The following is a 24,514-nucleotide window of genomic DNA, read 5'->3' as shown; positions in this document are numbered from 1 at the left end:
CATTCATGGTCACCCTTGACCCTGGTTTTCCCTCCACCCCTCTGGGTGTATCGTAATTCATATTCTCCAATGGGACACATCCATAGCCCAGAGTCATCAATCATACTCTCCAGGTAGAATTTTGCAGGGCAGAAACTTCAGTCACCTAGTTACTATCTTTGAAAACATTTATGGAATGCAGTTTCGGTTTTGCAAGCTGCTGCACTGCTCTCCCCCCCCTCCCTTTCTATTCTAAAAAACCAGAGAAATATTTTATGAGTTGACAGGTAGAATATTATAGTTCCCCTAAAAGAGAAATAGGAACCTTAAGGGAGACAGAAACTCAGAGCTTCAGCTCTCTGCCTCCAGCAGACATTTGGTGCCCATTGAGAAGGACTGGGCCAGCCTATCTACAAGACAAAAGACCTTCAGCTCCAGGGTGATGGGATTAAGACATGACCCTCCAGGTCAGGATGTAATAGGATTATTTAGCAGCAAGGCTCACTGCATTGCCAAATCTAAGGACACTGCAACAGCCCGCAAGGTTCAACCAAACGTATCTCAGACAAACGCCTAGGATTTGCACATAGCCCCATGGGAGTCTGACAGCATCCAATAGAATACATGTTCTTGCATAGGAACAGGAAGCTCAAGTTCAAAGCCCAAGAGAGGGCATAAAAAATACCTCCCTCTCTCTCTCTCTCTCAACTCCATGGGCTCAGCTGCCCAGGACCTCAAGCCCACGTGGTCCTGTTCAAGAATAAACCATCTTTCCAATCAGCCTCCATGTTTCCGATGTCTTTCTTCCCCACTTGGAACTGAACCAGATGGAGAGTTCTTCCAACAGAACCGAAAGCTTGTTTGGGGTGGACTACAGGAACGGCACTTTAAAACCAGGAAATAATCTTTAAAAATGGCTGTTTTGTCTTACAATATTGAGACTGTTTTGTCTTACAATATTACGGGTGGAATCTGGAGATCTTCTGAAATGATTTTCCATAAATTGTTTTACTTTATGGTGTTCTGAGGACATGGATATTTTATTTTTATTTTTATTATGTGTTTGTGCCTCCCTTTGGGAAGACACTCCTGCTAACACGCTTTAGATCTTTGTCTTTCGTGGTTCTTCTGCCTAAGAGGTTCAGTAATATCCAGAAGTCCCAAAGTTGCTTTTCAAAACACCTGGACTTTCGGGGGAGGGTTTCTTTGAAAATCTTTGACTTCTCATCCAAGAAGCTTCTTCTGTTCTTCATGACCTGCATTTCCATAGACCCTTATCCAGAAGGTTTATAGGTACATTCAGACAGTAACATGGAGACAATTGCGTGAGTCCTCGTGAAATGCCCTATTTACTATTCTTGGAGGACAGAGATAATCTCTCCTCGATGGGGATTGGATTTGCGGAGAGGGAGGAGGATTGTGTGGTTCTTGGTGATCTCGGTTGTTTTTTTTTCTAGATATTTCACTACCCAACTGGGGAACATCATCAGTGCTACAAAGGAGTGGTGGGGTTTGTGGAACAGAGGAGGAGGAGGAGGGGGCTTGTGTGGTCTTTGTTGCTCTCTGAGCTTGGTTCTTTCCCTTTTTAATATCTTTTTTTGTTTATTTTGGCCTGCAACTGTACATCCTTTGATGAATAAGTATCTTTATTGGCCATTCATGGTCCCTAGATTCTATAAGTATGTGTGGTCTTTTTTGTTCGTTGATGAAGATGATGGAACGGGGAAAGAAACTCTCTTGAGACTTGATCTTGGAAGAACCAAGGTTTGGAACCATTGGCGATGAAATATTGGAAACTGTAGGCAATCCTTTGGGTTTTGTTTTAAGGTAGACATAAGACAGAAACAGCCACTCCTTAACCTCTTCTGTTTCTAACTTTATATAAATACTAGCTGGATACCCATGCTTTGCTACGAAACTGTGTGATCGGACTTAGATTTGGGGGTGGAAAATAAGGGGAAAAAATTCTGCCTCTGCCTACCAACATCCATTGGTATTAATCTGGCTAGCGTCCTGTCAGTGTGTGAGAGAGTTGAGGGCTGTTTGGAAACTGAAGCAATATTTGCTGTGTGAGCAAGAATGAGACAGTAAGGAGCCTGGGTGTGGCTTAGCTCAACTGTTCTGTACTAAAGCTGGTTGCTGCTGTGAAACCGAAACTGAAGCTCCTTTGCTTGTGTTTTGCATTTGGAACAGATTTCTTTTGCAGGTGGGGAGGGGGAGTAGAACTCCTCAGCATCAGAGCATGTTAAATAATAATACAGGAAATAATAATAAATGCTCTGAGGGTCATTTTGAAAAATCCTTTCTTAGTGAGAACCTAGAAGCCAAGAGGAACCTGTGTGTCAAATTTCAAGTTTGTAGGCTTTATGGTTCTGGAGATTTTTTAATGATGCGTGAGTGGTATTTTGCTTTTATATATATATAGAATCACCTTCAAATCTAATTATTTGCTAGGTCTGCAGACCAGCACAAGCAAATGAAACTATGCCCCTCTGGTCCACGGAAAAATCTCTGGGAAAAGGTTGTGGGCCACTGTTGTAAGGTTTTACTAGGGGATTCTGAAGTTCTGATGAGAAGGGATAAAACGTGGGAAAGAAGGAGTAGCAAAGATGAAACAACCTTTACAAAAATAGATTTATTTCTTATTGAGCTCTGAGCTCTTATGAAAAGCCCAATAACAATGATGAAATTCTTGTTTTTTTTTCCTTCTCCAAGCTCGGGCAGCAATTGAAATTAGAAATCTGCAGCTCTCACACCAACATCCCATTTATTCGACGATTGGTCCATTTGGTTCGATTTGGAAAACGGAAGGAAAATCTGCCAAATGTTTTCCGTCCCTGCGTTTTTCATACGCATTTCTTAATCTCTGATGACAGACCGATCGTAAAAGTCCTTTAAATGTTATGGAACAGGAGCGAAGTTAAACTGTACAAATGTTTTGGAATTGATGTGTTTAGCATTTAAATGGCAGCCTTTTTTTTTTTTCAGATCGTTTGATGCCCATCTATGGATCATTTATTTCTATCTCTCTGGTCTGTTTTGAAAATATTTCCTTCAAATGAAAAAAGAAAACAGTTTGGCAAAACTTTAGGGAGGGGGAATTGTTGCCTTATTTGACCAAGATTTAATAATATCCTTTTCCTGGGATTCTTACCGATACCTGCTGAAGACAGGATATTATTTTAATCATTGATTTAATTTAGTACTGCGATATATATGTAGAGTCTCTCACTTCAGCCCAGCTCCTGGTGAGCTGAGTAATTACTTTAGGAGCAATGTGGAAATAGTTTTTACCTCTTTCTTCTGATTTTTTTTTGGGGGGGGACATTCTAGTTTGATATAACACTGAGGGTTTTTTGTTTTTTGTTTTAATCGTAATCTCCCTCCAAGAATTAACCAAGATTCTGCCAAGTCAAGGTAACGTTGGCTAGTTTAGATGAAGACAACTGCATGATATCCTGCCCACTTTTTCCAGTGGCCCTTGGCTGACCCCCAAGTGAGGAAGCTTCCTTCCACAATGAGCCAACCCTGCTTTGAACCTTGACAAAATGGCCATTGATCCTCAGGAGAACTTCTCTCAACCCGTCCTATGTTGACACCTGAATCAGAATCAGAATAGAGCTGGAAGGGACCTTGGAGGTCTTCTAGTCCAGCCCCCTGCTCAAGCAGGAGACCAGATTCCATTTCAGAAAAGTCACTGTCCAGTCTCTTCTTAAAAACCTCCAGTGATGAATTTTCAGGAGGCAACTGGACTTTCTTGGTTTTTTCTTTTGAAGGCGTTTCACTTCTCCTCCAAGAAGCTTCTTCAGCTCTGACTTGGATGGTGGGGAATGGAAGGATTTAAATTCCTCGCAAACAGCTGATCATTTGCATCCTTTTGGAGGGTCCTTGAGGCCACTTGGAGGTTTATCTGTGTCCTCAGGTGTGGTTCCTGTAGTCTGCAATTTTTCCTCTGGAATTCCATTCCTCCTCCCACACCATTCAAAGGGGATTCATCCCAAATTGTATAGCTAAAAGTCGGCCCTGTGATGCTTGAGAAAATAAATTGACCTTCTCCTCTTTGTGGCAGCCTCTCAAATACTGGATCACAGTGTCTCACCTTGTCCTTCTTTTCTCTAGACCAGCCAAACCCAAACCCTGCAACCATTCTTCTTCATCTGTTTTCGTCTCCAGGCCTTTAATCATCTTAGTTGCTCTTCTCTGCACTTTTTCCAAACTCTCAACATTTTATTTTTTATTTTTTATTTGGTAATGTGATGACTATTTTTTGGCAGCGTTAATTCAGCACCAGAAAAATAAACACAGATGGCTGAGGCTTCATTTAACATCTTTATTAACATAACAAGTAGATTTTACAAACCAGTTGTGGATTTCTCCAACGTGGAGCAAACTCAGACAGAAACACGTTGCAAGTGCAGAGAGCTTCAGCAGTGACTTCAACAGCTCAGAAACAGACACCAGTTTCACTTTACTTCAGCAGGCAAGCAGAGGAGAGAAACAGTTTCATTTCAATAGACAGACTCAAAGCTTAACTTAGCTGCAGAGCTTATAGTGCCATGCCTAGGCTACTTCTAGTTTCAGTTTCCAAACAGTCCTCATTGGCTGACTTATTCATTGGCTGACCTTGTTACCGAGCTTTATTCCAGTTCATGAATATACCCTGACAGTAACCAAAACTGGATGCAGGATTCCAGGTGCGGCCTTAACTAAGGCTTTATAAAGCGGTACTAATACTTCGCCTGATTTTAACTCTATGGCTCTATTTATACAACGAGGGATTGTATTCGCTTCGTTGGCTGCCGCTGCACGCTGCTGGCTCGTGTGTAAATGATCGTCCACTAAGACTCCAAGGTCTTTCTCACAGTTACTGTTTTTTTTAACCTGCTTTTGTTCCCATCATGTTCCAGGACACGGATATCTTGAACACAGCCATCCTCACTGGGAAGACGGTTGCTGTCCCCATCAAGGTGATTTCCGTGGAGGAAAACAACGTGGTGATGGATATCTCTGAATCGGTGGAATGCAAGTCTTCTGCTGAGGATGTGGTTAAAGTAAGTGATAGGATCATCAGCCTGGGGGGATATTTTATCCTTGGCTTTCGACGAGTTTAACAGGTTAATAGAGATGGAAGGGATCTTGTAGGTAGGGTGGTGCGGTGGCCAAGAAGTGGAGCTCTCGCCTCACAATCAGGAGGCTGTGGGTTCGATCCTAGGTAGAGGCGGATATTTCTTTCTCTGGGCACAACCTATCTGCTGAATAAAACTCCACATTGGCAACAGGAAGGGCATCTGGCCAATAAACACACGACTAGCTCCATTCGATTGCCCAGACTCCACTCTGCAAGAGATTATGGGGTCGTTAAAGGAAGATGATGATGAAGGGACCTTGTAGGTCATCTAGTCCAACCCCCCCCCCAAGCAGGAGACCCTACACCATTTCTGACAGATGGCAGTCCAGTCTCTTCTTGAAAGCCTCCAGTGATGAAATTCCCACAACTTCCAAAGGCAACTTCTGTTCCATGGGTTGATTGTTCTCACTGTCAGAAAATTCCTCCTTATTTCCAGGTTGAACCTCTCCTTGATCAGTTTCCATCCATTATTCCTTGTCTGACCTTTGAGTGCCTTGGAAAATAGCTTGACCCCCTTCTCCTCTAATGGCAGCCCCTCAAATATTGGAAGACTGCTCTCCTGTCTCCCCTGGTCCTTCTCTTCCCTAGACTAGCCAGGCCTAGTTCCTGCAACTGTTCATTGTATGTTTCATTCTCCAGTCTCCTAATCATCCTGGTTGCTCTTCTCTGCACTCTTTCTAGAGTCTCAACATCTTTTTTATAGTGTGGAGTTGAGTCTCTAACCTCTAGCTGTTAACCCCCAAGGTCAATTATGACCTTGTTGGATCAAGATGGTTTATTAATTCTTGTCCCATCTTTCTGGTCAAAGTTTACTTATTGGTGTTGCCTTTTCTTCTTCACTTGATATGCAAACAGCCAGAAACTTTCCTGACAGCATACCGAGTTCCCATTTTGGGGGGAATGTGTTGATGCTGTTGGTTTTATATAGATGCAAAGATGATCCGGAGAAAGATTTGAGCTTCAGTTCAGCAGTAAGGAATACCTGAGGTGAATTAAAGAGTTACGTTATAAAATAGCTGGGTTATTTGTATTCCAGATGAGAGCCCAACCTGAAATTGGATGTAATTAGAGCTTCTTGGAAATATCTCTGAAAAGTATTGAGGTAAACCATAGAGATAATATATGTAGCTCCAGCTATTAAAGAATCCCTGCTGGTTTTTATTGTGTCCATATTAATAATGCAATCAAACTTCCTTTGGCTCAAGGCAATTTCAGTTTTTGGCTGGCTGCCCTTGTCGACCAACCATTCAGATTTTCAGTTAAAGATACAGATTTCTGAAACCGACTTGAACTGACAGATATATTTTCCTTCATGATCTTCCTAATATGAATAGAAACAGGGCTGGCTGCTGGGGGTTCGCAGGGGCCATGGTGCAGGAGGACAACTAGACCACACCCACCATGACCACACCCACCCAGCAACCAGGCAGAGAACCCATTGCTAAAATTTTTGAAGGCCACCCCTCAATAGAAAGCCCCAAACTGTATGGCTACCGATTTATCTGTCTTTCTCTAATCTCAGAACTTCTTTCTGATGACACGATGTCTCTACCACATGTACGGTCCTTAGTCTATCAAAGATTACATCTCCACCTTGCTGAACTAGATCATAAAATCTTGACCTTACAGATACCAAAAGGTTAAAAAAAAACACCTCCTGAATCTTGTGTCAATTGAACCTAGAAATACTCTCGCAGCAAAGCAAGGGCTCTGCTTTGTTCCTTAGTGTTCCTCTGAGTTGTTTTTAGGTGACTTTCCCGTGGCGCCTTGAAATATTGTGCAGTCCATCTTCGATAAATAGAAATGTTTCCACAAAATGAACCCTAGAAAGAGCACAGAGAAGAGCAACAAAGATGATTAGGGGTTTAGCCACGTGCTGAATGATTGAAGGAACTGGGTATGCCTAGTCTAATGGAGTGGGGTGGAGTGGAGTGGAGTGGAGTGGAGTGGAGTGGAGTGGAGTGGAGTGGAGTGGAGTGGAGTAGAGTAGAGTAGAGTAGAGTAGAGTAGAGTAGAGTAGAATAGAATAGAGATTAGATTAGATTAGAGTAGAGTAGAGTAGAGTAGAGTAGAGTAGAGTAGAGTAGAATAGAATAGAATAGAATAGAATAGAATAGAATAGAATAGAATAGAATAGAATAGAATAGAATAGAATAGAATAGAATAGAATAGAATAAGAGATAGAATGGAATGGAATGGAATGGAATGGAATGGAATGGAATGGAATGGAATGGAAGAGAAGAGAACTGGAAGGGACCTTGGAGGTCTTCTAGTCCAACCTTACTCAAGCAGGAGAACCTATACTATTTCAGATAAATGACTGTCTACCCTCTTCTTAAAAACCTCCAACGATGAAGCACCTACAACTTCTGTAGGCAATCCGTTCCACGGGTTAATTGTTCTCACTGTCAGGGAATTCCTCCTTAATTCCAGGTTGCTTCTCTCCTGGATTAGTTTCCATCCGTTGCTTCTTGTCCTGCCTTCAGGTGCTTTGGAGAAGAGCTTGACTCCCTCTTCTTTGGGGCAGGCCCTCAAATATTGTAACGCTGCTATCATGTCACCCCCAATTTTCTTTTCTTTATAGACTAGCCATACCCAAATCCTGCAGCTATCCTTCATATATCTTTTAGTCTCCAGGCCTAGAAAGCCTAGGGGTGTCATGATAGCAGCCTTCCAGTCCTCGAGGAGCTGCCACCAAGAAAAAAGGGGGTATCAGCTTCTTCTCCAAAGCACATGAGGGCAGGACAAGAAGTAACAAAGGGAAGATTATCCAAGGGGAATCCAATCGAGAGTTCAGGAGAAATTTCCTGACAGTGCAGGACAATTCATCAGCGGAACAACTTATCTCCAGAAGTTCTGGATGCTCCGTCCCTGGAGGTTTTGAAGAGCAGACTGGGCAACCATATGTTCAAAATGGGCACAAGGCTGGACTAGAAGATCTCCAAGGTTTCTTCCACCCCTATTATTCTATGTTTTCTGTGAAGATTTCATCCTATGATTATCCTACAGGAAATCAAACGAGACTGTCGTTTCCAGAAATCGACTGGATAGACTTGAAAAAAAAATGGGGAAGAGGACAGAATAACAGACAAATGGCTGTCCAATCTCTTCTTTAAAAACTTCAGGGATGAAGCACCCCAATTTATCATAACTTATGTTAATGTACCCAGATAATTATAGAACGTGGAATAACAGAGTTGGAAGAGACTCGGAGGTCTTTTAGTTGAATCCCCTGCTCAAGCAGGTAACCAGGGGTGGGATCAGTGGTGGTATTCGACTGGTTCAGCCTGGTTCTGCCGAGCCGATAGCACCGATGAGCAGCGGAGACCGAACCGCTTCTCTCCGCCGCTCTGCTGTTGGGCCCGCCCGCCTGCCCGGGCTCTCTGCTTTACCCTCTGCTTTTGAAGTGCAGCTGCTTTGTGCGGCACAGAAGAGTGCCGTATGGCAGCTGCTGAAGCAACTGGGAGAGTGCAGGCTTGCAGGAGGTAAGTCGGGATGCCTCTGCGCCTGTGCAAAGTGAGCATTTGGTGCATGTGCGCATGCCAAGTGTGCAAACGTGCGCGAAGCATGCCCACCAAGCCACACACCACTGAACTGGTGATCAAACTTTTGGAATCCCAGCCCTGGGTGATATATTCTACCGGTTCAGACCAGTTCAGTAGTTCCAGTAATCATTTGGCCGCTGCCCTTTTCCTGTGCTTTATTTCCTTGTTTTTGAGCACCGCTGATTTGCGCGGCAGAGCGGTTTGCCATGCATCCGCTGTTTTACTCACCGGGGCTGCAGCAGACGGTAAGTATTATAGCTTTAAAAATGGTCTTTTCTAAATGCTGTGCGCGCGCGCTCACATATCTGGTTGCTACACCAATTGAATCGCACCACTGCAGGTAACCCTAGATCATTCCAGACAAATGGTTGTCCAATCCCTTCTTAAAAGCCTCCAATGATGGCAACCAAACCTTCTGAAGGCAAGTTCGTTTCAACGATTAATTGTTCTCACTATCAGGAAGTTTCGTCTTAGTTCTAAATTGGCACCATCCTTCGCTCTCCTCAGAAATTTCAAGAAACATTAAAGGAAACCTGAAAATTATGGCTAGACAAGCCACGAGGCAGATCTGGAAGAATGAGATTTAATATTTTACACACCCTCCCTTGCTATACCTCTTGGTATACACTTCCAACAAAGTCTGGTCCATAAAACATATATATATCATTGAAAAGTTGGTTCTTGGCAATATAAGTGACACGCTTAAAAGTGTAACTGATGTTCCAAGATATTTAGCCAATTTTTTTTCCTCTCTCTCTCTCCTGGTTTGGATTATCAACAGCACTCGCCTTGTCTGAATTCTGAATTTACACTCTTCCTTGCAGTTATAAAAGTGCTCAATCTCCCATGGACAGGTCTAACCTTTTAAAAAGTGGACCAGAAATGGCACTAAAACATGAAGAATAGCTCTCTCTCTCTCTTTTTTTTTTTTTTTGCTGGCTCAGCATGATTCATCCAAGATGCTTTCTCGACGTCTGTTAATAATGAGGCTTCCATTCTGGACTTTGGGAATCTCTTCTCTTCCTGGAAACTGGGGAAAGGAGCCAGCTATTATTTATTTATTTATTTATTTTGCAAAACTTGAGGGAGGAAACAAATTACTTCCCTCTCCGGAACAGATTGCTCAGATTTGAAATAAGCCTTGCTTTGGCAGTCAAATTCCTTCTATTTATTTCGGTGTCTGTTCAAATTAAGTGAGTCGAGCATGTGCTAAGATTGGCAGCAAAGGAAGCCAACGGAGAAGTGACATATAATAAAGGGGGATATCTGTAGCTCAGGGTGGGCACGAGGCATCCTTGGTGGTCTCTTGAGTTGGGTGGTTTTCTCACAGACGTTTCATTACCCAACGAGGCAACTCCATCAGTGCTAGAAGGGAGAGAGAGGTTTGCAAAAAGAAGGAGGAGGACTGTGAGGTCCTGGACTAAGCTAGCACGGATGATGTGGGATTCAGCCGGTATGGACCGGTTCTGGTGAACCGGTTGTTCCAGTGATGAGTTGGCCCTGCCCACCCACCCCTGTGCTAGTCTGTCCTATATTTCCTTTGTTTGAAGAGTGGATTTCCACTTCTCCGCTGTTTTACTCCCCGGGGCTGCAGTAGAAGGTAAGTTTTAGAGCTCTTTTCAAACTCAGCATGTGTGTGTGCTTACCAAACCAGTTGTTACACCGGTTGAATCCCACCACTGGACGTTATCCATTTTGGCTAATGAAATGTTTCCAAGAAAACAACCAAGATTGAGGAGCCCCAAGGACCCTTATCCTCCTACCCCTCCTCAATTCTGCAACACCCACTCCCTTCTAGCACTGATGATATTTCCTAGTTGGGTCAGGAAACGTCTTCAAGAAACCACCAAGCTCAGAGAGCACCTACAATCCTACTTTCCTCCTCCTCCTCCTCCTCCCCCTCTTTCTCTTCTTCTTCCTTCTCTCCCTCTTCCTCCTCCTCCTCCTCCTCCTTCTTGCAAACCTCACTCCCTTCTAGCATTGATAATGTTATCTAGTTTGGATAATGAAATGTCTCCAAGAAAACAATCAAGCCCAGAGAGCACCAAGGACCCCTCAGATACATCTAGGTAAATCAACTTAGGACCATGGATCCTAAGGATCAGGACCATGTTAGGATTTTAAGGACAAAGATCTCTCTTTCTCTCTCTTTTTCCTGCAGGCCTCATTAAAGGCTAAAGACTGCTAATAAACCTGAGGAAGTTAGTAACATTCCACACTTTTTAGTATCTCCTCTAACGTCGATGCTGAGATAAAATATGTGCATATCTTTGGTAGGTTTCCACCTGACCTCCAGGTTCAGGAGTTGCTAAACTTGAAAGTTCGAGGACTTGATGCGCATAGATGTTTTGAATGTTGACTAGGATTGTAGAGGTTTAAAAATGGAAAAAATGGGTAAGAGAAATTACAGGGTACGATATTTAATTTAAGCCAGAAGCTTTTTTGACGGGGATGATTAAAGGAAACCCAAAGAAACATATCCAATACATCGTACAACATATATTAACAGCGGCAAGAATTGCCTATGCCCAAAGCTGGAAAATAGATGATGTACCTTCAGAAAATATGATAATAAATAATATATTTGATTGTGCTGAGATGGACAGACTGACGAGAAAACTGAAAGGGAAAGAAGAGTCGGAGTTCTATGAGATTTGGGAAATGTTAGATAAGAGAAACAAGGTTTGATATGGAGAAGAACTGTAAATATTGTATTTAAGAATATAAGTAACACTTGATACAGAACTGTTAAAATGTAAATTTTTATATGTATTTTGAAAATAAATAAAATTTAAAAAAAGGACTGTAGAGGTTTCGGGTGAAATTCCTGCTTCTGTTGAAGATCCATAGCAAGCTACATCCATCCTGCTTTCCATTGTATTAGAAGTCAATCAAATATCCCTTGATTCTTATGAGATTTTTCAATGGGCAAATGTCCCATGATCTTCAACCAATTATGAGATTTCCCAGTAGGGAAACATCCTGTGATCCCTGACTCTTATTAGATTTCTCCGTGAGTAAATGTCCCATAATCCTCAACTCTTATGAGATTTTCCAGTAGGCAAACATCCCATAATCCCCAATGCTTATCAGATTATTTAACCTCTTCCAAATGTTCCATGTTCCCAAAAATCTTGTCAAATGTCGGTGTTAACACATGAGATCTTGCGTGATTCCAGGCAAGAATGCAGGACCGGTGTGAGTTCCAGGCAACTTCCTGCAATGCTTCCACAAACCCCATGAGATCTCCTGTGATCTTGTGAGATCTCTAACTACTTTGAACTTTCGTTCTCACTCCTTTTTCTGACTGGGTTACAAAGGCACGGGGCCCCAAAACACCACCATCTTCTGAAAGGCGAGTTGACAGTGTGAATTGGCCACGACAAAAGACTTATTTTGACCTTAATTTTCTTTATTCCACCTTTATTTGTATTCTGCCCCTTTTACTTGTGATGAAAGCTGATTGCTAGAGAAGCGACAGATGTTGGATCTGATGTCTGGGAGCAATATTTTATTCCATATATCCAGGGTAGCAGGGAGCTTTCATGAGTTAATGGACCAAGGCTGATTCTGCCCTTGTTTCCCCAAAAGTAAAATCTCTTATTGCATTCTTACAACCTGAAGATTTATAGAGGGGATATTGTTTAATTAAGCACACATACTATTTATTTTATTTATTTTGTCAAGTGATCATAAGATAACAGGTATAAGTATAAACATAGTTATGAATACATGAAATGGATGCATATAAGAAAAATAAAAAGAAACAACAGGACAGGGACGGTAGGCACGTTGGTGCGCTTATGCACACCCCTTACAGACCTCTTAGGAAAGGGGTGAGGTCAATAGTAGACAGTTTAAGGTTAAAGTTTTGGGGGTTTGGAGAAGAAACCACAGAATCACTAGGAGGTGTTAGGGACGCGGTGGCTCAGTGGCTAAGACGCTGAGCTCGTTGATCAGAAAGGTCAGCAGTTCAGCAGTTTGAATCCCTAGCACCGCATAACAGAGTGAGCTCCCGTTACTTGTCCCGGCTTCTGCCAACCTAGCAGTTCGAAAGCAGGTAAAAAATGCAAGTAGCAAAATAGGGACTACTTTGGTGGGAAGGGAACAGTGTTCCTCCATGCACCTTTGCCATCGAGTCATGCCGGCCACATGACTTCAGAGACGTCTTCGGACAGTGCTGGCTCTTCTTCAGCTTTGTAACGGAAATGAACACCGCCCCCCTAGAGCCGGAAATTACTAGCATGTATTTGTGAGGGGAACTAGGAGGTGTTAGTTGCTACAGTGAAAAGGAACTGAATTATCAGACTTACAACATCCTTTGGGGGCTTATTCCCACCTTGCCAATGAGTGCTAAATTATGAGAAAAGGTGAATAGTTAAGAACCAGCCCATTTTAATCCTTTGTTCCTTGCACTTCATATTTGATTAATACCTTCTGTCAACTTGGTTTAGCAATGTAAGAGAAGTTGATTCCATCTCAATTTATACAAACTTGCCCAAAATCAACTTTCCAGAATTCTAAACGTCTATGGAGATTCTCAGTCATTCTGGTCATGGTATTCCCAAATACCGTGCTTTTTTTTCCCCCTCAAAAAACAACCGGACTTTGTTTTTCCTTGAAGACGTTTCACTTCTCATCCAAGAAGCTTCTTCGGTTCTGAGGGAGTGGCGGAAGATGGAAGGATTTATATTCCTTGCAGTCATCTGGTCATTAGTGCTCTTTCTGAGAGTTGTTGAGGCCACTTGGACAGATAAACCTCCACCACCATTCAGTCACAACCAAAGAAGCTTCTTGGATATGAAGCAAAACGTCTTTCAGGGAAAATAAAAAGTCCAGTTGTCTTTGAAAAAGCAGCTTTGGGACACCGGAATTCTATTATCATGGTTGCTTGCCCAATCAGCCAGATGTTTAGGCTAGATTTGGCATTTCTGTCCACCTATCAAATCCCTCCCATGTGCAGATGTTGTTATTTGATGGCGTTAAAGATGTTGTTGCAAGATGTAAGTCAGGCTGCCTTTCGCAATTGACTTATGGGGATTTTGTCAATGCCAATGATTGTCAAGGGATGCTCCAGAGGTTTCGCAGTTTTATGCAAGGCACCTTTTACTGCCGGTACCATCTTTGCAAACATCTTCCTATCCCAGGTCCTTGGGAAGGACTCCAAATCCAACTGCCAGTTCTTTAGCGAATGTTGGCCTTCATTCATATCAAGTTCTTCCCAAGAATCATGTATCAGCCTATTTCATCGTCAAGCAGTGATTAATAGTCACCCTTGTTATTGTTTCCCAAAGCAGCCCAACTATTTTTTCTTTTCCCTTTAGACGTTACAAATCCCCAGGACGTTTCCGTACAAAGAATAGAACACCCAGCCCAAAAAATCATTCTTTCTTTGACAGACCATTATCTCTTCTTTATGGTTGGTTTTATGCTGCTGAATTTTTCTTTTCATTTAACTTAAGGGCAGCCTCCCGTCTTCTCACTGCCAGCCTTGAACTGGATTTATTATTTACCATGTAAATATTGCCCCAGAATAGAAGCATACATTAGCATAGCCAATTTCAGAGAGAGACCCGTAATCGCTTCTTTAATCAGTGTTGGATTTTACAGACCACTGAGTTCCCTCTTCTGTTAACATGGCTGGGGACAAGCTGGCTGGTAGAGATAGATAATGGATAGATGGGTGGAAAGAGAGAGGATAGAGAGATACAGAGAGATGATACAGGGATGATAGATAGATGATAGATGATAGATAGATAGATAGATAGATAGATAGATAGATAGATAGATAGATACAGACAGACAGACAGACAGACAGACAGACAGACAGACATAATAGATCCTTGATGACAGATAAAAATTGAAAGAAACAAAATAACGTGATAGTAGATACATTAAACAGAGAGATGATAGAGATAAAGACAGATAGAGATAGATAGATAGATGATGATGGAGGATAGACAGGCAGTTGATAGATGATTGATAGATAAGTAGATGAAAGATAATAGAATGATAATGATATAGATATAGATAGCTGGATACAGTAGATGATGGATGGATAGATACTGTGGATGAGATATATATATCATATATATATATATATATATATATATATATATATATATATATATATATATATATATATATATATGACACATGCACACATGCACACATGCACACATGCACACACATAGAGGGGGGGAGAAAGGGAGGGAGAGATAGAAGTGGTTTCCGAAGAGGTTCTGTGATAACATTGTCATCCAAGCAGTTCTTAAAAGTGTCATAAATGTTGCCGAAAACTTTGCAATCATGCACATTGTGTCATGTTATGTCTCACCTTTCTTTTTTCCAAAAAAGATGAAAGAATCCAAACTCACACAAACACAGGCAGGCAAGATGACTCGGTCTTTACAGAGTTAATCCGTTATACTGATAATGTCCCTGGCATTCCAACGCACTCTGCCTGCCAAGTCTGAAATGATAACAAGGAAAAACTACTCACTGAAGATTCCAAAGCAGACCACAAAAAAACAGTCACAACGAAACCTGGAAGAGAAGCAAACTTTGTCCCGTACAAAGTTTCCGGAGAAAACACACCCACTTTTATCCCCTGTGGGGTGTGTCTCAATGACTCAGCTCACTCTCTGACCCTCCCACGCCTCCTACATTGCAGCTCACATTTCTTCCTACGACGCTACCTAGGGTCAAGCCAACATTCGTCTCCTCCAAAGGCTGCCAATCCAATGGCAATCACCCACTCAGTGACGTCCCCTGATTCCGTCTTGACCTCCTCCTGTTTTTGTACTTCTCCTAGGTGTCTGACCGATGTGACTATGTTTTTGTCAACGGCAAAGAGATGAAAGGAAAGGTGAATGTCGTAGTGAACTTCACGTACCAGTATCTTAGTGCCCCCTTGCGGCTTACGGTTTGGGTCCCACGCCTGCCGCTTCAGATTGACGTGTCCGACACGGAGCTGAACCAGATCAAAGGTTGGAGGGTCCCCATTGTTTCCAGCCAGAGGTGAGTTTTGTGGATTGACTCAAGATTTGTGGCCTTGGTCTAAGTCCAACGGGCTCCGTGTCTTTCTGTCTCTGTTGCGCTTCCTTTTTCAGTCCTACTTCTTTCCCCTCTTTCAGTAGACAGAGAGGATGAGTTAGGATAAAGGTGGCCTAGAAAGAAAAATATTCCACCTCAGTTTTTCCCAAATTCCAGAGGACATGGTGCAATGGTTAGAGTTGGATTGGATTCAGGGAATATCAGCATGAAGCTGCCATTCAGTCATGGGATTTTCTGAAAAGATGTTTCTCTTTTCTATCTCTATCAAATCTCTATCATCTATCTATCATCTGTCTACCTACCTATCTCCATCATCTATCTTGATATCTCTATCTATCTGTATATCTGTCTGTCTCTCCGTCTGTCTGTCTATATCTATCTGTCCATCTAGCTATGTAGCTATCATCTACCTATCCCCTATTATCCATCCATTATCTATCTATCTATCTATCTATCTATCTATCTATCTATCTATCTATCTATCTATCATCTAGCTATCATCTTTCTATCAATCAATCTATCTATCTATATCACCTACATATCATCTATCATCCACCCACCCACTTATATCTATCTATCTATCTATCTATCTATCTATCTATCTATCTATCATCTATCTATCTATCTATCTATCTATCTATCTATCTATCTATCATCTTTCTATCAATCAATCTATCTATCTATATCACCTACATATCATCTATTATCCACGCACCCACCCACCTATCTCTATCTATCTATCTATCTATCTATCTATCTATCTATCTATCTATCTATCTATCCATCCATCCATCCATCCATCCATCCATCCATCCATCCATCCATCCATCCATCCATCCATCCATCTATCTATCTATCTATCTATCTATCTATCTATCTATCTATCTATCTATCTATCTATCTATCTATCTATCTATCTATCACCTACCTGTCTATCATCTATTATCCATCCATTCATCCATCCATCATCTATCTATCTATCTATCTATCTATCTATCTATCTATCTATCTATCTATCTATCCTCTCTCTCTCCCTCTCCCTCTCCCTCTCCCTCTCCTTCCCTCCCTCCCTCCCTCCCTCCCCCCTCTCTCTCCTTAGTTTACATAATTATTGGGGAGAGGATAACATATGGCCTATTCCTCTACATCTTCTTTGTAGAAGAAGCCATGGCATTTTTGAAGTGTGGTGTACATCTTCAACTCATTGAGCATGAAGTACAATCTCTAAATGCTAATTTTCCAGATTGACGCGAGACAGTGATGATGAAGATGTAGATGACCATAAGGGAAGAGGCTGCACCCTCCAGTACCAGCATGCCATGGTGCGCGTCCTCACCCAGTTTGTGGCCGAAGATGCCAGCCCATCAGGGCAGCTGTCCTACTTGTTGGGCTCCGACTGGCAGATTGACATAACAGATTTGGTGACGGACTTCATGAAGCTTGAGAAACCTTACGTGGCGGAGTTACAAGGAGGCAAGGTTCTGGTTGGGCAAGAAGTTGGCATGACAATGGTCCAGGTCAGTCTATCACATTGGTATGAGAACATTCCTGCCTTGATATTCCATTCTATAAAGATAGTTGAGAAAAAGGGACAGTGTAACTTTGATATGCTCTTAAGAGGACCTCTCTTTTGACTTCCAAAGGTCCTTTCTCCACTATCTGACTCCATCTTGGCCGAGAAGACCGTGACCGTGTTGGATGACAAAGTGACCATCACTGATATGGGAGTCCAACTCGTAGCTGGGTTGTCCCTTGTCCTTCAGCCCAGCATAGCTAGTCCTCAAGCTTTCGTGGCTACCACCATAGCTCAAGACTTGCTCCACACTCCCAAACAGGTAGAGAGTATTTTGGGTTTTTCTGAGTCATATGCAGTGGTGGGATTCAAAATTGTTTACTACCGGTTCTGTGGGCATGGCTTGAAGGGGCGTGGCAGGGGAAAGATACTGTAAAATCTCCAGTCAGAGGTGGCATTGGCCGGTTCTCCGAACTACTCAAAATTTCCGCTACCGGTTCTCCAGAACTGGTCAGAACCTGCTGAATACCACCTCTGCTTCCTTCCCTTTCTTCCTCTCTTCCCCTTTCCTTCCTCTCTTCCTTTCCCCTTTTGTTCCTATCTCCCTTCCCTATTCCTTCCTCTCTTCCATTCCTTTCCTTCCTCTCTTCCTTCCCCTTTTGTTCCTCTTCCTTCCCTTCTTTCCTCTCTACCTTCCCCTTTTGTTCCTCTTCCTTCCCTTCTTTCCTTTCTTTTTCCCTATTTGTTCCTCTCTTTCTTCCCCTTTCCTTCCTCTCTTCCATTCCTTTCCTTTCTCTCTTCCTTCCCCTTTCGTTCCTCTCTTTCTTCCAGTGGTGGAATTCACATTTTTTTTTACTACCAGTCCTGTGGCCATGGCTGCAAAATCCTCATTCCATCCCCACCCCATTAACCTGCTTTCCAGCTCCGTTCTCCTGTGCAGGGCAACCAAAGAAGACCCAGCCGATCAGCTGGGACTCAATGGGAGGCAGAGAATAGATGGGGGTGGGGCCGGTCAGAGGTGCTATTGGCCGGTTCTCCAAACTCAAAATTTCTGCTACTGGTTCTCCAAAACTGGTCAGAACCTGCTGAATACCACCTCTGGGCGTACGTTGAGCCCTCTAGAATCTTGGCATATTGTTTCATCTTTAAAGCCATGAGCCCTTATTATCAAAGAAATGCGGTGCAAAATAGAGGAATGGAGAAATGAAACTGTTCCTGAAATGGGGAGAGTCATTACATCTTCTTACTTTATGGCCCCGTCTAAAAGCTTACTTCTTCACGAATACCCCCATGGAGGTCCAGACATGTTCTTCCCAAGGCAGTTGTAAAACCTTTTAATCTAAATGAGTAATAACATTTGTACCAATTGTTCCAAAGAAAAAGAAAAGACCACTCTCATGTTTAAATGATGCTTGCGTCAAGGGACACATCCTCTTAGAAGAGATTTTTTTTTCCACCTCCCCTCTGGCTGTTCCCTACCTGGAAAGTAGAATAATCCTTGAGGACCATTAAGCTAAACGGCTCCCTTCTGCATTGCTTAAAAAAGTATCAGATTTATTGATCGGACCTATTGATTAAGCATTCCAGCCCTGTAAAAAGCACTCTCTTTTCTTCGTCCCATTACAGCTGATTTGTGTCAGGAAACAACAGTCTCCTTGAATACTTTCGGCCAGGCTTTCACCAGATCCATGAACCTCAAAGCCACAACAGAATAACAGCTTGAGAAAATAAGAGTTGCAAAGAGTAACTTGGGAGACATCGATTGGGAAGGCCTTGACTTCCTAACTATCTATTTTAGCCGTGATCTGAGGCCTTGGAAGCAGTTGGAACCCCCAGTAGTAATTGGGACTCAACTAGGGCTGGGTGGGCTTCAAAAATTTTAGCAACGGGTTCTCTGCCCGGTTGCTGGGTGGTTGTGGCCATGGTGGGCGTGGCCTAGTCGGCCTCCTGCACCATGGCGGGGGGGGGGCGTTTTTGCCCTCCCCGGACTCCAGAGGTTTTTCTCGAACCTCCGGGAGGGTGAAAATGGCCTCCCTGGGCTCCGGAGGTTCTCTGGAAACCAGAAACGGGCCCATTTCCGGCCCTCCTGAACTTCCAAGAGGCCCGTTTTTTGCCCTCCGCGAGGCTCCCTGTGTGCCCTGCACTTACCTGCATCTAAAACGGGCCACGTGGGGACTCCTGAGAGGGGTGGGGCAGGGTAAGCGGGGCCAGCCATGAGTAGGATTTGGGGATTCTTTAAATTGCCCAGAATCTTAGCTAGGGCCTCTCCTGAACCCCTGCGAATGCCCAGCAGCCCATGCCTGGACTCAAATATAATAATAATTATTAATTATTAACCAGTGGCAATAATTCCAAAACCTGGAATTAAGGAGAAACTTCCTAACAGTGAGGCCACTGAACCAGTGGAATGGAAGCTGCCTTCAGAAGTTCTGAGTGCTCCATCACTTAAGGTTTTTAAGAAAAGACTGGACAGTCACTTGTCTCAAATGGTACAGGTCTTCTGCTACAGCAGGTTGGTCTTACCAAGACTTTGTAAAGTGGTACTAGAACTTCATCCGTTCTTGATTCTGTCATGTGGTTGTAGTTTACGATTTCGTTCTTTTTTGCCAAGGTAGAGCTGGGGTTCATCACTCTGCTTCTTGTCTGGACTGTCTCAAAGGGTTAACTCATCCGAAGTGTTTTCTTTTTTACCGGTCCATTTTCTGAGAAAACTAGCAAGATGTTCAACGTACATCTCAGAAGGCAGAAGGCGTTTGACCTTGTTTAACTACTTCCTTTTCTTTTCTCCTAGGAGGCCATGGTGAGCTCCTGGATCCAATTCAGCGATGGTGCTGTAACCCCACTGGATATCTATGATCCCAGAGATTTCTCTCTCTCTGCCTCCTCGCTTGACGAATTGGTTGTTTCAGCTCATCAGAGCTCTACTGTCAAATGGCCAGTGGTAGTAGCAGAAGGGGAAGGGGAAGGCCTGCTGGTCAAAGTAGATATGATGATCTCTGAATCTTGCCAGAAATCCAAGCGGAAGAGTATCTTAGCCGTTGGCAATGGAAACATCAAAGTCAAGTTTGGCCAGAACGATGCCAACCCTCATGGTCTTGGGGATTACAGTGCTGAGGAAATTGAAAACCATGCCAGTGACCGGAGGCAGAAGGTGTTTGACCAGGAAGGACAATATTATAGAAGCTCTTCTGATGAACGAGAAGAAGGCCCTGGAAGGAAGACTAGTGTGACAGCCAAGTCTACAACCAAAAACAAAGTCTTCAAAAGTATCCCTGAAGGAGATAAACTCTCCGATGAAGGTCTACTCCAGAACATTCCGATTGACTTCACCAACTTCCCAGCTCAGATCGATCTCCCCCAAAGCAATAATGGCATGGAGGACAGCGACCTGGTTGAGACCCCTAGAGCTCTTAGTGACTTGGAGACGGGGATGTATGCCCTGTTAGGAGTCTTCTGCCTCGCCATTCTGGTCTTCCTAATCAACTGTGCCACCTTCACATTGAAGTACCGTCACAAGCAGCTTCCCATGGAAAGGGAGGCCTCCATGAACCACTCTCATGACTGGGTGTGGCTTGGGAATGAAATGGAGCTGTTGGACAACCCAGCAGATGTCTCACCTCCACCAGATGAGTGCACCACAATCATAGACCAAGGGGTAGGCTTTGATGCGGGCAGTCAACTCCTCGTTGGCACACCCAAAAAACTCCCGAGTCAAAGCAGTCCAAAAATTCAACTGCGGGACAAGCAAATCAGGGACCTGAAGCAGGAACACCCTTTGCATTCGCCCACCTCCAAGCGGAAGCGGGTCAAATTCACCACGTTCACCACCATCCCTCCAGATGACGGCTGTCCCACCGTCAATTCCATCCTCAATTGCAACGAAGATGACATTAAATGGGTTTGCCAAGATATGGACCTGGGAGAATCGAAACAGATCAGGAACTACCTGGAGAAACTCAAAGACAAAATGTAGCATCACTCTGGGTTTTAAGAGTTAACAGCCACACCTTGATGCCTTCAGATGCATTGAAATATGTGAATAAACAGATATATGCATGAACTGGAGTGGGCGCTGAGTAGATGATGTATGGGACCAATTTAGATAAGCCAGCAGATACGTTATTGGATAAACCCAGCTAGGTAGCAATGTCTAATCCAGCTGGACTGATTGCAGAAAACAAATCAGAGTTGGACCTGGTTAGTCTTTGGATAGAACATCATCCCGATGTTCTCAGACTGTACACTCTACTGGGAAGTAATAACACAACGGCTAATGATTTCCATATTGTTGCCAATGATATTACATGGATGTTTTCATAAAAGCTCATTACATTATTATTATTTGCTAAAGCATATTGGCTAATGTCTATGGAGATTCTCACTCATCTAGGTCACAACTGTCCCAAAGGTGCTTTTTCAAGTGGCTACTGGACTTTCTCGTTTTATTTTGAAGACATTTTGCTTCTCGTCCAAGAAGCTTCTCCAGCTCCGAGAAGAAGCTGAAGAGGTTTCTTGGATGTCGAGGATAGGTGATTTCTCCCACGTCCCATCCTCTTCAGGCCAAATGTTTCTAAGGTCAAATGGAAATCCCCAAGCAATAGTTGGGGGATAGGTAAGGCCGGATGTCATTATAAATCAGAAGGTTGGATTTGGAGAGATTATCAAGTGCAAAGTAACCAAAAGTATTCTTTTTTTTTTTTAGAGAGGAATCAGAGGGGATGGTGGAGATAAAAAGGCTGTACACTTTTTAGCTGTCTTGCAAAGGTTTGAAAAGTCTTGAGATCTAAAGAGATCTTGAGGGCGTTATCATGGTTGACTTCCCATTCTTTGAGCTGGAGAGAAATGGGGATGGCGTCTTGTACAGGAGAATGAAACCGGACTCATTTTTGGATTCAGCTGCATCTTCATCATCATCATCATCATCGAAGGTTCCCATATGAAAATTTGGCTCTCCTTCTCGTCCCTCTTTCTTTTCCTCAACACAATCTTTCTTCAAGTCATTTGGGGCAGATGAGGCCCATTTTACAGGTATTCCAATCCCAAAGCTTTCCTTTGGTCCAAAGCTAACATAATCCATTGAAAGGGTCTTGTCACTTGGAGAAGAACGCTTTGGCAAGGAAATTCTAGACACAGAGGAGTCCTTGAGCTTCTCCTGAACTAACCACATAAACAACACCTCTGCATCATTCCCCCTTGGCACCTGGGTGTGACGTCACCATGCATATTAGAAAAGGGTTAGGGCATGGGTCCGGATATCACAACATTGCTTTCTTCAGCCTAACCACCAATAGGTAGATAGAACAGCCAACCCTGGTTGGTTCAGCCTTGTAGTGAATCAGCACCACTTGACATTGAGCGTTGTGTAAGGTCTACCTTTGAAGGTTGTTTTGTTTTTTTTCACTACTTTGAAGGTGACCCAAAGGTCTGTTTGAGAGGACAAAGTTGATCTGGAAACCAGAAAGTCCTCTTCTCCTGCCTAGGAGACCAAATTAACAGATTAATAGAGTTGAAAAGGACCTTGTAGGTCATCTAGAAGTCCAACCCCCCACCCAAGCAGAAGACTCTATACCATTTCTGACAGATGCCAGTCCAGTGTTGGAAGGGACTTGGTAGGTCATCTAATCCAACCCCCCGCCCAAGCAGGAGACCCTACACCATTTCTGATAGATGGTAGTCCAGTCTCTTCTTGAAAGCCTCCAGTGATGAAGCTCCCACAACTCCCGAAGGCAACTTCTGTTCCATTGGTTGATTGTTCTCACCGTCAGAAAATTCCTCCTTATTTCCAGGTTGAATCTCTCCTGGATCAGTTTCCATCCATTCAGTATTCCCTGTCTGGCCTTCAGGTACCTTGGAAAACAGGTTGGCCCCTTCCTCTCTGTAGCAGCCCCTCAAATATTGGTTCCTTCTAAGTGGAGCAGAAATTAGTTCATTCTAAGTGGAGCAGAAACAGTAGCGGGAACACTACCGTTTTGGTGATCGCGCGCACACGCAGCTTTCCCCCACACCAGCTGAGGCCTGCAGTGCCAATCAGCTGAGAGGATAAAAGAAGAGAAAAGCGTAGGTTGGAAGGCTGATCCTGCGCTTTTCTCTTCTTTCTCCTCTCAGCTGTTATTGGGGACCTTTTTTAGTTCCAGTTCAGCCGAACTGGGCCAAACTGGTAACATACCACCACTGAGCAGAAACTCTGACACTCCAGCTTTTCATTTTGGTTCTCCTTCCCTCAAAACAAATGTCAGTCCTAGTTCAATGGGCCGGTTGGCTGGATTCGCACAACCCAACGAAGGAGATCTGGTTAAATATATGTGACTGCCGTTCCCTTGGTGTTAGCCTTGATTAGCTGTCTCTTGGGTGTTGCCCAGAATATCAAGTCATCCCAAGGGTGTTAATTTATAGCTGGCGATGTTGTATGAAGTCAGAAGATCGGTTCCTTCAGCCTCCCTCCAAGATTAAACCTGTTGTGTGATTGAAGCTTCTGGAAGCTTTCCAGCCTGCTTGCAAAATGGGAACACGCTCTGTCAATCATTGTTAGGGATACTTAAATGCCTCATTGCATTTTATTTGTGCCCTGTTTGGGTTTGGGTTTTCTCCCACCCAAAAACACCTTCTATTTTACTTCTCTTCTTGCGTTGGGATGGCCTCCCTGGAAGTTGACCACCTCATAATGTAGACCGACCTCTTTTTTATTATTATTGTTATTTTAACAAGACTGGCCTGGTATTCACTGTAAACTGAATGAATGTAATATTTATTTCTACGTGTCCACGGTTGTAATTAAAATGTTTCCATGGCTTGGTTAAAAGTAAATTTCTTTGGAGGAGGTCCATAAAGGGTAAAAAAATCAAGTCTATATTCCTCTCCCAGGACAAACGCAGCCCCTAAGATGGTGGGTAAGGTCATATTAAAAACATGGATGGGGGCTCATCAACGATTACAGGCAGTCCCCAACTTGCAACAGTTCATTTAGTAACCGTTCAACGGCAACGGCACTGAGAAATGTGACAGGGGACCCGTTTTTTCGCAGCTACGACCTTTGTAGCGTCCCCAAGATTATGAGATCAAAATTCAGATGCTTGGACGTGAACTTGTATTTATGATGGTTGCTACGTCCCAAGGTTGTGTGATCCCCTTTTGTGACCTTCTGACAAGCAATGTTAATGGGGCAATTGAGATGTCAGGTTTCCAGCGATTGCCCTATTTAAATCATGAGCCTTGAGCCAAGCTTCAGAAGAATCCAAAAGATTTATTAGGAGCAACATGCTGGCATTGACCTATATGAAGCCAACTCTGACATAC

The 24,514-nt window shown here is 43.2% G+C and overlaps 1 protein-coding gene across 2 annotated transcripts in view; it reads left to right on the top strand.

The window, feature by feature from the left end:
- Positions 1-24,025, top strand: part of LOC113446521 (transmembrane protein 132C-like) — a 135,028-nt gene extending 111,003 nt beyond the window's left edge. For both annotated transcript variants that reach the window (XM_087913471.1, XM_087913472.1), the window contains exons 5-9: positions 4,887-5,030; positions 15,467-15,672; positions 16,952-17,225; positions 17,352-17,543; positions 20,013-24,025. In XM_087913471.1, the coding sequence (XP_087769597.1) occupies positions 4,887-5,030; positions 15,467-15,672; positions 16,952-17,225; positions 17,352-17,543; positions 20,013-21,194 (1,998 nt within the window). In that variant the 3' untranslated portion in view covers positions 21,195-24,025. The remainder of the gene's footprint in view (positions 1-4,886; positions 5,031-15,466; positions 15,673-16,951; positions 17,226-17,351; positions 17,544-20,012) is intronic.
- Positions 24,026-24,514: the final 489 nt, after the last annotated feature.

This window comes from Pseudonaja textilis, chromosome 15 (genome assembly GCF_049901715.1).
Source record: "Pseudonaja textilis isolate UNSWEBS1 chromosome 15, rPseTex1.2, whole genome shotgun sequence".
Lineage (NCBI taxonomy): Eukaryota > Metazoa > Chordata > Lepidosauria > Squamata > Elapidae > Pseudonaja > Pseudonaja textilis.
The sequence above is the reverse complement of the archived record's forward strand: the minus strand, read 5'-3'. Positions and strand labels throughout refer to the sequence as shown.